The 15,766-nt window shown below is 38.1% G+C and overlaps 1 protein-coding gene across 5 annotated transcripts in view; it reads right to left on the bottom strand.

Moving 5' to 3' along the window:
• PPM1B (protein phosphatase, Mg2+/Mn2+ dependent 1B) overlaps positions 1 to 15,766 on the bottom strand; it is a 45,009-nt gene that overhangs the window by 19,762 nt on the left and 9,481 nt on the right. For 4 of the 5 annotated variants that reach the window (XM_081188681.1, XM_081188685.1, XM_081188684.1 and 1 more), the window contains exons 2-4: positions 6,921 to 7,057; positions 2,683 to 3,551; positions 1,902 to 2,019 (exon numbers count right to left, since the gene is read on the bottom strand). In XM_081188681.1, coding sequence (XP_081044807.1) covers positions 1,902 to 2,019; positions 2,683 to 3,528 — 964 coding nt within the window. In that variant the 5' untranslated portion in view covers positions 3,529 to 3,551; positions 6,921 to 7,057. The remainder of the gene's footprint in view (positions 1 to 1,901; positions 2,020 to 2,682; positions 3,552 to 6,920; positions 7,058 to 15,766) is intronic. The other variant, XM_081188683.1, reaches the window with a different exon arrangement.

Genomic DNA, 15,766 nt, shown 5'->3' with positions numbered 1-15,766 from the left:
ATTCCAATAAGGAATTATATGTAATATAATGTTTAAACTACATTAAGTGTGTTTTAATTTCTTGCCCTTGAATATTTCAGGTAAAATACTTCTGCTGTTTTGAGGCAAAATATAGTATGGGGTATTGTAAAGCTTTGTTTGTTAAGTAAAATAAATATGCTAAATTATATCCTATTCTAGGGCATCAGAATAGTTTTCCAAAGCAAACTGGCAATTCTCTGATGCAAATGGCCATATCCAAATTAGCCTAATTTGCCTAGGAATATCTTCCAATTCAAACCTTTCCAGAAAACTTAGTTATGAGTCACATTTATCAGCCACTCTGGTTTAAATGGAGAGCCTACAAAACTTCACAAAACAGAACTGAGGAAAAAAAGTTGGTTATTGATTTGTGGGTCAGGAAGCAAAAGTAGAGCAGCATCAAATTAATATGAGTAGGTGGAACTAGAATGGTTAAGTTTACACCGGTATTCCTTTCAAAGTTTCCAAAAAATGTATAAATGCAATATTCAAAAGTCCATGATGCAAAATAGTAGTTTCTATTCTCAAGGTCTGAATGTTATCCTTCCATTTCTCCCAAAATATATGAAAGTAAAAGATACTGTGGTCTTTGAAAAGCAATACCAGCTTCCCTCAGAACATTTAATACTGGCAGTTATATGAGAGGTGGGAAGCCTGTGACCTTCCAGATGTTGCTGGACTAAAATTCTCTAGATCCATGACATCACCTGGGGCTGATAGGAGTTCCAGTACAGCATCACCTGAAAGGGCACAGGTGGTGCATCCCTGACTTATACCCAAGCCCCTAACCTCCTTCTCCCTTGAAGATACTTCATTCCTTGCACCCTCTTCTATGAACAGGATGTCACCTTCATAAGGAACACTTCAAAAGGAGGTGGGGTAGGGGGAAGTGGCTTACATCTGAAGTAATTTATACTGAAAATAGCCTGTATTCAAGTAAAATTGGTACCATATACTACCACAAAAATATACCATCAAACTAAGGTTTCTGGCTATTTCTCATCTCCCAATTAAACTTCAGGTTGATTTAAAAACATTTAGGCACACAGATATTTCATAATTCAATTCACTATGTTCCTGAGTAAAATCTCAAGTTTGTAAACACACACCAAATATGCACCAGGACTTTGAGTATATTTTAACCTTCCAGGCAGCTATTCTTATGTAGAGAGAGCTTACAAAATATGAATGGTGGTGTTGCCAGTTCAGCATATCAAGCCACATACACCAATCCAAATTATCCCGTAGCTGAAAAATATAAGCCACTTTGTCTGCTCTGTAAAAGAATTTGCTATGCTTAGTAAGAGATTATGTTTTAATCAAAGATGAGCTAACATTCCTAACTTTACAATGTGAGTGGCACCCAATGGGTTGGTCCAAGAGCAACGGGACTTTCCCTCCCTCTTTCTGGCAGCCCCCTCCCCCGTTCACCCTAAAAATCTGCTTGAGGATTGGAGGACTCTCTGAAGAAGATGGGGGGGGGGAGGTGCAGAAGTGGGAAGAGAAGAAGTCCCAATGCATCTGCTGGCACGATAGGAGAAATTGTACCATGCTTTAAAACATTAACACCTTGCACTACTAATAATTGGCCAGCGGGCAGATTTGCAAGATAATGCATAGTCTTCAAATAAGAGACTGAATTTTGGAGCTGAACTATCTGTACAAGCCCTGACAAAAATAGCAGCAATTACACTGGGCTACTCTCCGGATTCCTGTGGTTCAGATGTACATTTATGACCAAAAATTCTCTTTAGCTGTACTAGTGCTATACTCCAGCGAAATTTTGACAAAAGCTCTTTAGTTGCTCCTGTGAGCTTGGGTGTGTGTTTGTGTGCGTCACCAACTAAAGGAAGCTTCTAATTCAGAATGCAATTTCTTACCTTCCACCCGTGATTCCAAGTGCTTATCCAATTCTGCATCTCTTTTCACTGCATCATCTGAGACCTTAGGAGCATTTGAAAAGCAAACTAGAACAATACTCATGTTATCACGACTTCCCTATATTTTGGGAGGAAAAAAATAGTACAAATTTGAGATTTAGCTTCTCTCTTTCACAACTTCAGACCATGTGATTATTCAGTGTAAGTTTTTAAAAATCTTAAATACTACTGGTTTGACATACATTTCTTAACTCAGATTTTGTTTAAGTAACTATATGTTCCTAAACATATGTTTCTCATGTGACCTATTGTGGTTAAGAATGTATTTTACTTTATTCCTTGATATCTATTTCCACCTTAATTTGCAAACCATTAGTAGAAAAGAAATGCTGCACCATTCATTGACATTCCTTTTAATATATTGATAATCAAAGTTCGTTTAAAAACATTTCAGGATACTCAGGGTAAAAACTGCTCAATTCTGGCAATCCAAGCCTTCTGCATTCACCTCCTGAATACTGAGAAACACTGTCAAAAATAATCATTTTCAAATGTACTAAGCTGCACTACTGAAGTTGGATTTTATCAATCCTCCTTCAAAATCATAAATCCAATACCTGGGTGATCTCCTAACAAGCTTGCAATTGCATGAATTTGCACTGACTCTTTCTTTACTGGGAAACTATCCTTTCAATGCTATTTTACTAGAGTAAGTTTTCTGATTTTGCAAAGAAAGAAGAACTTTATTCAATTATTCGGAGAGAAAGAGTAAGTTGCATACCTTGTGTAAACAAGTATCCACTACCCAATTGCACACTTTTTCCAGATCATCCGATACTTCAAGCCTAGACTTAACAAATTCACAGAGCTCCTCATTGCTCATTACATCCCAGATTCCATCACAAGCCAAGACAATAAACTCATCTTCTTCTGCTCTTACAATTTCATAAACCTCAGGTTCCGGAGAAACAAGTTGTTCTGTAGGACCTTTGCCATCCACACATTTGTAGTCATAGTCCCCCAGAGCACGAGAAACTGCTAACGAGCCATTAACACGCTGGATCATGACACTCCCTCCTGCATTCTGGATTCGCTCTTTCTCCCTTGGATTGCAAGGCTTGTGATCCTGTGTCGAGAAGCAGACTTGTCCATTCCTATAGAGAACAGCACGAGAGTCTCCACAGTTGATAAAGTAAATGTGCTCAGGTGAAATCATAACTCCCACTGCTGTTGAGCCACTCCTGTCCATGCCATTTCTGAGGTCTGAAAAATTGCGCATGTACTCATCAATTTTCAAAAAGCCAGTTCTGATTCCACTCTTTACATTTTCCACTGAAGGTTCAAGAGCAGAGCCGGGCTGTTCTGTTCCCCTGAAGTCTTCATTGTTAGTGATGTGTTCTAATAAGTGGTTTGAGCAGTAATTTGCCACACGAGATCCTGCATGACCATCATAAACAGCAAAAAAGGACCAGTCCTCTAAACCATGAGGAATTCCTACAACAGCTGTGTGAGCATCTTCCATTTCCACTCTCCATCCTTGCATACTGCTGAGGCCATAGCGCAGCCCATTTCCTGCCCCATGAGCATTATGCTTCTCAGTTTTTGGTTTATCCAAAAATGCACCCATGTTTACCTAATTTGCAAAGAAATCTGCAAAACAAAATGTGACCATCAATACAAGTAGTATCAACTAGAAATCATGCAAAGAATTGTTTGAATCATTCAACACAACTTGACCATGGCTGCCAAAACTATGGTGAACAAGAGATTGGCATGGCAGACAGAAAGACGACTAATATCTGGTGTTTATTGTCCCTATCCTTTCCTTTTAAGTATTATGAAAGCAATCTACTCATGCAGACCTCTAGGAACTGTAGCATCAGACTATAGGTGGGAAAGTAACGAACATAAAAGCTCCTCCATATAAAAAACATCTTGCACACAGAGAACTAATGTCTGCAACCCTGTACCACAACATACTGGTTTCCATGTGTAAGGGGAGGGTGCTTTATTTGCTTCTTTAAACAGAAATTAGCAAACATGCTTACTTCTCAGTTACAGCCAGTATAAAGTTGTACAGTTAAGTGTTACTCCATTGGACTCTTATGAATGCACAGATTGTCTCATGGCTTCCTTCCCTGAATCAAAATTGTATGTCGTTTACCAATTAAATGCACCCATTATATAGCTGGATTACAGGAATTTATTGATTACGATGGTGCTATGCCATTCTAAACCAGAGCTTCCATGGCCTATACTAGCATACAGGTGTTTGATTAATTCCTTTGTATTGAAATGTTAACACAAAGAAAAAAAGAAATAAAATAAAATAAAAGGTCTTCCAACATAAACACAGAATCTTATGTTCCCCGCAACCAGGCCAAGCTACAATTTAAAAAGCAGCTTTTGCTTCATGTACATCTACAGGTATACAATGAATGTTCACACACACACACACACACACACACACACACACATATATATATATTTCTTATTTGCTAGAACACATACTATGTTACAGTCATGCACAAAATGTTAAGAAAGACAATTGAATAAATATAAAACATGAACAAGTAGTAATAATAATAATAACATAACTACATTCTTTCAAGTTATTTAAATCCTATATATCTTTACTTTTAATTCCCTTCCACTCTTTCCATGGTTTCTTATCTGATCTTTTAACTGCATTTTCTTACTCTTCTAAATTATTTTCAATATTTTACATAATCTCATGTTGTAACATATACTGCTGTTTTTTCAACCTGTTATGATAATTTTCTTGTTATAAAACTTTTCCATATAATCTGTATGTAATATCCAATCCTCTTTCAGTCTCTTATCTTTATTTATTAATCTGTTTGTCATACTGGCTAATTTTATATATTCTAGTATTTTGAGATGTCATTCTTCTCTTGATGGGACAATATCTGTTCTACATTTTTGTTCAATTAGAATTTGGGCAGCTGTTGTTACATCCATTCATAAGTTAATTTGTTTTTTGGGGGATTTCTGTCATTATTATTCCCCAAAGAAAAGCTGGGTTCTTGGGAAGCATTCTTTTAAACATTTGCTTGAGTACACTATCTCCCTACACAACCACCATAAGTGATAAAATGGTATGTTGAAACATCTATTTTACCTTAACACAACATAAAGTAGGTAGCATTTGCTACATTCTATGAACCAGTGATGCAGAGGAATAATAGCACAATTTCAAAAGGGTCCTCATAACAACACACCACACGACTAATATATTAAGAGTCAAGCAGCTTTAGAATGAAATCTTCTGAAAAGGATCACTACCGTTCAGCATTAAAATACACTTCAGAAAGCTTCGCAAATATTTTAGGATTGCTTATGTGCAAAATGTAAGCATTTCAGTTCAGAACACATATATGAGATAAACTATTACTTTCATTTATGAACAGGTAACTGTGAGCTAGTACCAACAGGTCATTTCACATGGTTTGTTGTTTGGGGAATGAGCCTTATGCCAACAAGCTACCCTTACTACATGGTCTTCTTTCCTTTTGTTTTTTAGGCAAACCAATTTACCATTCTACCTGAACCAGCAAAAATTTCTCTTGCCCTCCAAACTAAGGACTGCCACCCTGCTTTGGAGGTCAAAGGCAAATCACAACTTTTCAGTTCAGATACAATGGCAAACAATGCTTTAAGAGGGGCAAGTCTGAGGTTTCATTAATTATTCTGAATAATGGAGAGAGAGCTTTGCTAACTATCTTATTCAGCAAGTTGAGTATCAATAAAACTTTAGGGAAGTAATCGCAATTCGAAAGGCTACCACAATCAAGCTGTATTTTGCAACTTGTTATCAATTCTACTGGGCTACAGTGTATGTGGAATGAGTCTTCCCAACAGTTCTGGCCACATACCATGAAGCATATGGCCAATAGTGGCACCCACACTGGAGGTCACTGGATTATGAGAGCACAAACAATTTAACAATGTAGCATGGATCTAGATACAGTGGTGCCTCGCAAGACGAAATTAATTCGTTCCGCGAGTTTTGTCGTCTTGCGATTTTTTTCGTCTTGCGAAGCACGGTGTCGGGAAAGTTTTGGAAAAGCTTCAAAAATCACCAAAGTCTTTAAAAACCTCAAAAAAGGCTACCACACCACGTTCTATGAGTTGCTCCTCGAAGTCAAGTCGCAACTGTATTAACAATGTTAAGAAAAAGGAAACAAACTTGCAAGACGTTTCCGTCTTGCGAAGCAAGCCCATAGGAAAATCATCTTGCAAAGCAGCTCAAAAAACAAAAAACCCTTTCGTCTAGCGAGTTTTTTGTCTTGTGAGGCATTCGTCTTGCGAGGTACCACTGTAATAGTTTTAGAAGACACTCCTGGATCAGGCTACTGGCCCAACTAGCCTAGAATCCTGTTATCATAGAGGCAAACGAAATGCCTCTGCAATCAGGACTTTTAGTGCAACAGCACTCTACACACCTGAGAATCCCAGTAACTGGTATCTAGAGGCATATTGCCTCTGACAGTGTAGGCAGAGCATAGCTATAGACATTTGGATATACAGATGTCTGCAAGTACACTTTTATTTTATTTCTTTCCAACATTTCTGATAATCTAAAATCCAGGAATTGCTTGTTGCCTGGAACTGCCAACTTTAGCTCTAGGAAACAGGATTTGTAGTGCACAGGAATAAGGCATGAAAAACTCTCTAAAGCAGTGCTGGGCAACTTCATAATGAATATATGCATGTAAGAGAATATACTTAAATGTGTCACAAGCCAGCTAACGGTGCCCTATATTTGATTGCAGAAATTGTAAGCTGCTACTACTAAAGGCATACCACTAGCTGACCTCCATTTAACAGCCTGAAAATGAAGGATCACAGATATAATGGATATTTAAAAGGAAATGGATTTTTTTATCAGGTATCTATTCTAAACAAATAAATGCTATTAATTAATATGGTTCCAACATGTAGAGAGACCAATTATGTGTTTCATTGCACTGCGTCTACAGTAAAAACAGTATTTACCTGTCAACTGCAGCTCTGCCAATTTTTGCACAGATCTAAAACCTTAGGGTTTACATTCCTTCAGCCAACAGGAACTGATTAAGCTTGAAAGGCTTCAGATAATGCAGGATGCAGCATTTATTTTAACTCGGAATTTCCTAAGAGAAAAAGTAGTAGTAATTAGTACCTCTAGATTATACAACGAAACTAGGAAACTAAGAATGTAGTAAAATACCCTTATGTCACTCTTCTTATAGTACATGCTTCAGAAACACATACGAAACCAGGAATTGTTTATCCATTTATACTGTGCTTAGCATAACGCTGAGCTTTGGAAAAGTCTGTCAGTCAGAACTCTAGTTACAGATAGGTAGCCGTGTTGGTCTGTCATAGTCAAAATAAAAAATTCCTTCCAGTAGCACCTTAAAGACCAACTAAGTTAGTTCTTGGCATGAGCTTTCGTGTGCATGCAGTGTATATCTGAAGAAGTGTGCATGCACACGAAAGCTCATACCAAGAACTAACTTAGTTGGTCTTTAAGGTGCTACTGGAAGGATTTTTTTAGTCAGAACTCTATGTGCTCTATAAAGTGACCACTTACAGGGTTGCTTTACTCTACAATAAAGCCTGAAAATTTACTTCATTGACTAGTTCAAGCATTTTGGCATCAGACTTATGGAAACAAAGCATTTAGCCTGTTGAGAAGACCCCATTCCTAATAATCTGAACCCTGTTTAGACAAGACTGCTAGATTGGAACTAGTTTTGAGGGTTGAGGATAGCCTTTTCTTTTAATCCTGTTAATAAATAAGTACAAAACAAACTTGACAAGACAAACTTGAAAAACAGTTCAGAGTAGCCGGCCATGGATTCCCAGAGGCTGTAGAGTCGCCAGCCATGGAAGTTCAGAAATCAAGTCTCTGGCCCATAAAACATGAGAATTACTAAGACAGTTTATCTAGTCAAACACTATGGGCTCCTGGCAACACATATTCAGGCTTCTGCCACTATACAATTATAGTGAGGAGAAATATGTTACTCCTGTCTTTGCTGAACCACTGGAACTACTACTATTTCTACAACTGTTTTATGAACAGTTAGACCAGTGATTGTAAAGGCTAACATGGTAATTTTTTGCAACATTACGCAACTACCTCTGGGGTTCTAAAAGATATTTCTATATAATCTGAGCACTTTCCATAAATGTGCACTTGCTGGTTCTTAATAGAAAACACATGAAGTTAATGGTTATTTGTGCTTAAATTTATGTGGGTACAAGAAATTACGTTTTACAATCCTGCATCTTTACCAGTGTATGAAGCCCATATCAAACTAAAATATTCACCTCTTATTAATAACAGAGAAAGTGAAGGAACACCAACTAAATGGTTTCAACACTTATATTATGTAACACTGATTTTAAAATATGGATATATTCAGGAATTGTCAGAAGCTGTAGATTTAGACAATATGAATCATTGTATCATCAATAACAATTCGACACAGTGGTCCCTGGCCATGAACATACACAGGAGAGACTTAAAAGAACCAATTTTAAAGAGTTAATTATTGCAACTTCAGCAAAATATTAGAAGCTGACTTTTGTTGAAGGAAAGCCCCTATAAGCAGTTTAAATGCTATCTTGTTCTTCACTGCCTATCGCCTATTTATAATCCTTAAGATCTTAGCTGATCTGGACTTCCGGGTTGGCGCCATCGCCGAATGGCGGACTCCCTCCGAACTCCGGAGGGAGTCTGCTCGGCAGGGGCTGGGTCTTACCGCGCCGGCGACGCGGGGACCTTTAAAAACCACGGGCACGGAGCCCGTGGACATGGGGACTCGGCTGGCACCGCTAGCGCCCTCCCGACTCGTGAAGGAGCCTTTTTAAAGGCTTCGGATCGGGTGCCGGGGAGTGGCGTGGTGCTGTGAGTCTATCGCTTCCCCTGCCGAGCGCAGCCGCATGCCATTCGACGGAGAGCGCTGGCTTCTTCCATTGGAAATTCGGACTTTCAACAACAACCCGTGAGTAATTGGGAAACCGGGTACAAAAGGAGAAAAAAAGAAATTTTTTCGGATTCGGCACGAGCGGGGGTGATCTAAAAAGGAAGTCAGTCCCCCCCTGATTGTAAACATCCTAAAACAAGGACTGGGTAACCAAGATCGATTCAGAAGTTTACTGCTGATAAAAATTATTAATTCCACGATGGGAAATTACAAGAATTGTGCTGGAGGAGAAGAGTGGAGGGTGAGAGGGAAAAGGCAACCCCCCCTGGGAACCGGGGCGATTCGCAGAGCCTGGTGAAGAGAGACGGAGACTTTGACAGCTGTCAAAGTAGCTGTCAAAGCTTGAGAATACAAAGAGGACTTTGTTACAAGTATTTTGCTGGTTAATTCTATTACAAATTGACATTATATGGATATAAAACGTCGGGGGGGAAAAGAAACAACAACTTGACTTTTGGATTGGAGGATACAAAGTTATTGCAATCCCCCTAGAGGGGTTTCGGGACATTACAAGTGATTGTATGTGGAAAATTACTCTGGGCCGAGCACAGGACTTATTCTCTGGGAAAGCTGCAAAACTGAAATAGTATTTTGTCTACAGAGGTGTTTACATTAAAAGGAGACAATAGAATTCTCTATTGAAGAAAGGAAGGGACTGGACGTAAGTTTTTGTTCCTGAATAACAAACCTCTGTAGAGATACCAGATCTCGGAATAAGAACGTTTTAGCAGCTGAACAAGACAAGAAACCTGAGAAAGTAAGGAATAAAAAGAACAAAGGACCAACTACGACACGGAAAGAACAATGGGAGGAGCAACAAAGACCAAGGAAACTAAAGGCCTCTATCTGACTGGATTTTTGAAGTTAAACATCATTAAAATAAACAAATTAAAAGAAAACCGGCAAGGTGGAATGGGAAAAATTTGGCTATGGACTTGAGACCTCCAGGCTGATAACATATAGACTGATGGACATGGGGAACTCAAACCGGGGAAGGGAGGGGGAGTTTTGGAATCCAAAGGCTATGTAACCAACTTTTTGAATCTTCTTATATTTTTTATCTTCTATTTCTTTATATAACTTTTGTATACCATGGTATTTTGATCTAACATGTTTTTTTTAAAAAAAGAGGGAATTCGTGGAAGGAAATTGGGGTAGATCTTGGGGGGAAAATCTTTTTTCTTTTTCTGTTAAAGATGGATGGTAAGATTGTATAAATTTAAATTGGTTAATGGGTTAAACATATTAAGTTTTAAATTGGGAATGAGAGCTTGTGGAACTAAATTAATGAAAGGGGAATATAGTCGGGAGGGGGAGGATGGAGTCCTAGAAAGAAGGTTATGAAAGTAAGGATTTAAATTCTTTTTTCTATCTTTTCTATCTTTTCTTTTCTGTTATATCTCTTTTCTGTTTTTATTGGAAACTCTAATAAATATGATTAAAAAAAAAAAGATCTTAGCTGATCTGGATTTGGCATCAACAGGGATTCTATATTTGTTTTGAACCCATCCAATGAATTGGAGATACTAGTAAAATATACTGCACAATGTCAAGTATGACTGGATACATTATGTGAGGGAAAGTCTTGGAGTTAATAATGTGTAGCTTTCCCATGCACTGTCATTCATAAAAAATGAAGACTTGCCCAACATAGCGTTCTAAGAATATTTTGGACTGTAGCTTTCATTTGCAAAAAATGTTGGGGGAGTATCTGCTTCTGTATCCATTTCCTCACATGACTCTCCACCCCCTATCACAACTGCCACAATGCAACACAGTTTTCCTCATATGGGAAAACACAATGCTGCACTTGGGCAGGCTTTTTGCGTGCTCTTTTCCTGACCTTAATGTTAAAAGAGAAGACAATGACTATAGCAGCTGCAGGATTCTTTCTTCTGGTAGGATCAGGAATCTGCTCCCTCTTGAGTTTACCTTGTACCCACACAGGGACAAGATACAACAATGAAGTACCCCAATGGCCAAGGGGTGGAACAGAAGTATATCAGCACCACCATCTGATTTTGGAAGGATCAGAACAGCCACAAGACCATGTGTTCAGTTCTAATCCTGAGAAGTAGTCCAAAAGGATACTGTGGTTAATGGTACTGAAAACAAACAGGTGTCCAAAAAACTAATAGTGTCATACTCCCCTACCCACACATACCCCTTCCCTTGGCAACCAAGGTGCACCTTGTCCCAAAACTAGGTCTGAATCTTACTGCAAAGGGTCCAAATAATCAGTATAATCCAAGCACTGGTTTGAGTTGTCCAACTACTACTTTACTGAACAACGGGATGCTTAAGTGTCCATGATTAACACTCCAAGATTAAGGAATCATAGAATCAGAGTTGGAAGAGTCCCAAGGGTCATCTAGTCCAACTCCTTACAATGCAGGAATGCAGTGAATCTCAGCTACAGGAATCACAGCTAAAGCATACATAACAGATGGCCATCCAACTGCTGTTTAAAAACCTCCAAGGAAGGGGAGTCCACCATCTCTCGTGGGAGTCTGTTCCATCACTGAACAGCTCTTACTGTGGCTTCACCACTGCCTTCTTTAGAACTCCATCCCTCAAGAAGACATTAGTTATCTCCAATGATGTTCTTGAAGTCCTTCCCTGGTACCTACCAAAGCTACTGAGAGAACATCCCCTTCCAACTGCCCCTTTGGTGGCAAGGTTACTTACTCTTTTCTCCCTTGCAAAGTACATAGAGCTGAAGGAGGAAGCTGGAAGAGTAACCCTATTTCAGGTTTATGTTCTTCAAGGTTCAGATTATTTCTACTGGATCAGAGATCCCTTGGAAAAGTGAAGTTTGAGGTGGCACTAATTGGGAGAAACAACTGGCCAGAAGGAGTCACTCACCTAAATGTGCTCAACTAAATGTGCTCACAGCACTCACCTAAATGTGCTCACAGATAAACAGGTTGATGGCCCCTGCTCTGAATGCTGGTGGATTATATTCTTGCCCATCAGCCATACTGGCTGGGGATGATGGAAGTTGAAGTAAAACATCTAGAAGACCAGGGGTTCTCCAAATAATCTTTCCTCATAACTGGAGAAGGGATTAAACTTAATAGCTATGCCCATCAATTGGCATACTGGAACAATCAGCACTCAAAATGACTTAATTTATAAGTAAGTGCAGGTGTTTCTTCCCTCCTCAGGATAGGTCCTGATTCTACAAGCCCCAGACCCCCAACCCATATTCTATGTGTATCCTAACCTCACCTGAAGTTTAAGGATTTATCTACTGAGAAACTGCCAGAGACAACTATCTTTCACACAGATTGGTAGCTAGGATCTGGTTCCAGCCATTGTGAGACCTGCCACTTGTTTTCTGGTTGTACCCACAACACAATATAAAGGGGATACTGGCTTTTAACCAGCAGTGCATATAGGGCCAGGGGCCAGGGCCAAGAGTAGATGCACTTCCAATTCATTTCCTAAGTGCATGCAGTTTTACTTGAGTCCTAAAATTCACATGATTTAACTATGGGTCATCTATAGAGAAACCACTGCTGATAGCTCAATTAAGGAGCTACCGAAGATGTTATTCTTGTTTCAAACGGTTCCAGTAATCAAAGGGGCAGCAATTTTCAAAAATTGGCAAAGAGAAATTTCAAGGTATATCTGGCAGGGTAAGAAGCCGAGGATAAAATTTAAGATATTGACAGATGTGAAAGCAAGAGGAGGCTTCGCCCTGCCAGATTTGAAATAGAACTATGAAGCATCCTGCCTCTGTTGGTTGAAGGAATGGATGAAATTAGAAGATTACTGATTTGTTAGATTTGGAAGGTTTTGATAATAGATTTGGGTGGCATGCGTATTTGTGGTATGACAAGAAACGTGTACATAAAGGATTTGAAAACCACATCATAAGAAGGTCTCTGATTGAAGTGTGGGAAAGATATAAAAACTTGTTGGAACAAAAAAACTGCATATTGGTTATCGCCGTTGGAGGTGATGAGTGTGAAGAAAGTCAATATGACTAGGGGATGGATGACATATGAGAAGCTAGTAAGTAAAAGAGAAGGTAAATGGAAAATGAGACCATTTGAAGAAGTTATGGAATATGTTAATGATTGGTTGCATTTTTTTCAAATTAATGAAATGTTTAAAAAAGATTTGAATCAAAGGGGTTTTGCCGACAAAGAATCAAAATTCCAGACAGAAATATTGAATAATGATTTTAAAATTCTAGCAAAAATGTATAAGATACTGTTAGAATGGTGTACAAAGGATGAAGAGGTAAAATCAGTTATGATTGATTGGGCCAAAGACTTAGGACATAATATACAAATGGAAGATTGGGAAAACTTATGGAAAGAAGGTTTAAGATTCACTGCATGTACAACTATAAAAGAAAATGTGATGAAAATGATGCATCAATGGTATGTAACTCCGGTAAAATTAGCAAAAATGTATAAGACAAGTAATAAATGTTGGAAATGTAAAGAAAAAGAAGGTACATTTTATCATATGTGGTGGGAATGTAAGAAAGTAAAAAGCTTTTGGGAAATGATTTATAATGAATTGAAGAAAATGTTGAAATATACATTTGTTAAGAAACCAGAAGCATTTTTATTAGGCATTACAGGTAACGAGATAAATAAGAAAGAAAAGAAGTTATTTTTATATGCAGCAAGAATACTGATGGCCCAGAACTGGAAACAGGAGGAGCTACCTACATTAGAAGAATGGAGAACAAAAATGATAGACTATGCAGAACTGGACAGAATGACAGGAAGGATCCAAAACCGACAAGATCAAAGATTCACAGAAGATTGGGAAAAATTTATTGAATATTTGCAAAAATTAAGTGATAATCAGATTACGTTTGTAAGTTTAATGAAGCATTGTGATGGGAAATAAGTATTAAAATGGGATGAAGTTCACAGTAATAATATAAATAATAAAATAGAAATGTGTTTAAAGTTAAAAAATGAAGGATTCGCAGACAAGTTGAGGGAAGTCGGAAAAAGAGAAATAAGATGCAACTAAGATGTATGGAGTGTATAATTTTATTCTGTATTTGATTATATATATATATATATATATATATATATATATATATATATATATATATATATATATATGAGATAGCTCAATTAAGGAGATAAGAGTTCTTCATCCTCTACCCCTGCAAACTCTACCTTTGGTTCTTTGTTCTGTCATCTTCAACTCTAGCTACAGTGTAGCTCCTGGTACATGCACCCAGATTTTGGGAGGGAGGGGGATCTGTGAAGAATCTGAGACAAGAAGTGTAACGCTAGCTGCACTCTTCCTCTTGCAACTATCATCCTCATCTATTTGTTGACTGAGCAGGTCCTTTATGATTAGCATCTTTTCATCAAAGATGTCCATTCTCCACATTCCGTTTCCCCCCTCTTGCACCTTGCACAATTACAGCTCTAGGTCTGCAGAGTGATTTAGCCTTATGTCATGGTATCTTGAAAGGAGAGCTCTGACAACGAGAACCATGTCAGGTTTTAAACAAACTGAATAGCAGCACTGTCAAGGTTATCTCATTAAAATTTTATTTCAAACATTGTTTCTCTTTAGGAATAGTGATTACAGGTGTAATCACACCTAAAGTAAGGTGCTGCTGAAATGGTTTCAGTTTTATCTTCTCTGCTGAAGAAACATGTGAAATAGTAAGACTTCAATCTATTCATAACTCAGAATTTTTCCACTAAAATTTGTTGTTGTACATGCATAGCACCTCTGCTAACACTAGGCCAAGTAACAGTGACAGGCCAAAAGTCATGCAGTAAAGCTTCATGACTGACTGAGGGCTTGAACCCATCATCCAGATACCACAGATACCACTATGCTTCCATAATACTGTGATTTGCTATTTAGAGCCAAATGTGCGCTTTTTTCATTTAAAAAAAACAACTGCAATTCTTTAGGAATCCCCCTCATATGCAAATGGTGCCATTTTGGCTATAGAAGGACCAGCACAAGGAGAACTGAGTTGGCTATTAAAAAGGCAAAATATTTTATAATGGAAATTCAACTAGTGATTAATATAACACCACCAAACAGTTCCTTTTAAATTTCATGAAATTATTTAATATGACTTTCCACAACAGCTTACAATTTAGGCCTAGTGCTCAATAATATAGCCCAGAGAAGGGATACAGTGGTCTAAGGAAATAAGTTTTCAATAGACAGATAAGGAAAAGTAAGTCAGAAAATTCTGAGAAATTGTAAGTGTTCAGTGAACTCCTCTTTACCCCCCACTTTTTATTTTTTACTGCTGCTGTTCAATCCTTGTTTGCTACTGTTTAGTACAGAAAGTCCAACTTCAAACCGACAGTGCTAGAAAACTGTCCATGTGTTGAAATGACCGTTCACCTAACAAGCAATCTTTGTAAAGTTCTTATCTGGGGTTGGGGTGGAATTTGAACCAAGTACTCATGCACTGAAGTTAGCCAAAAGCACCCCTCCTAGATTCAACTGCTAAGAAAACAGTTCAACCTAGGACTAGCACCTAGTTACAGTACTATGCAAATCCTCCCAGTATTTTGTTAGAGAGAAGTGGCTGAGCCACATATGCATTCCAAACAGTTTTAGTTGCAAAGTCTACTGGAATATGATGGGAAATTAGTCTGATGTTAAAGGAAAATAATATGGTAGGGAGAGATCTGCAAAGTTATCTTTTTATCAGAGAATCTGAGTTCTGTTGGTGGGAAGAAGAGCGATACAGTGGGAACACCACATGGACCCAATCAAAAGACTCAAAACATACAAGGTTACTGACTACCCACTTCTGTGATTATGTTAAATACAAAGTCAGAGCCAGGAGGATGCATGTGTTCTGTATTTTATTTTTGTTCTTCATTCAGATACTGTAAA

This window comes from Podarcis bocagei (genome assembly GCF_964188305.1).
Source record: "Podarcis bocagei genome assembly, chromosome: 3".
Classification (NCBI taxonomy): domain Eukaryota; kingdom Metazoa; phylum Chordata; class Lepidosauria; order Squamata; family Lacertidae; genus Podarcis; species Podarcis bocagei.
Note: the sequence above shows the minus strand (reverse complement) of the source record. Positions and strands in the feature narration are given on the sequence as shown.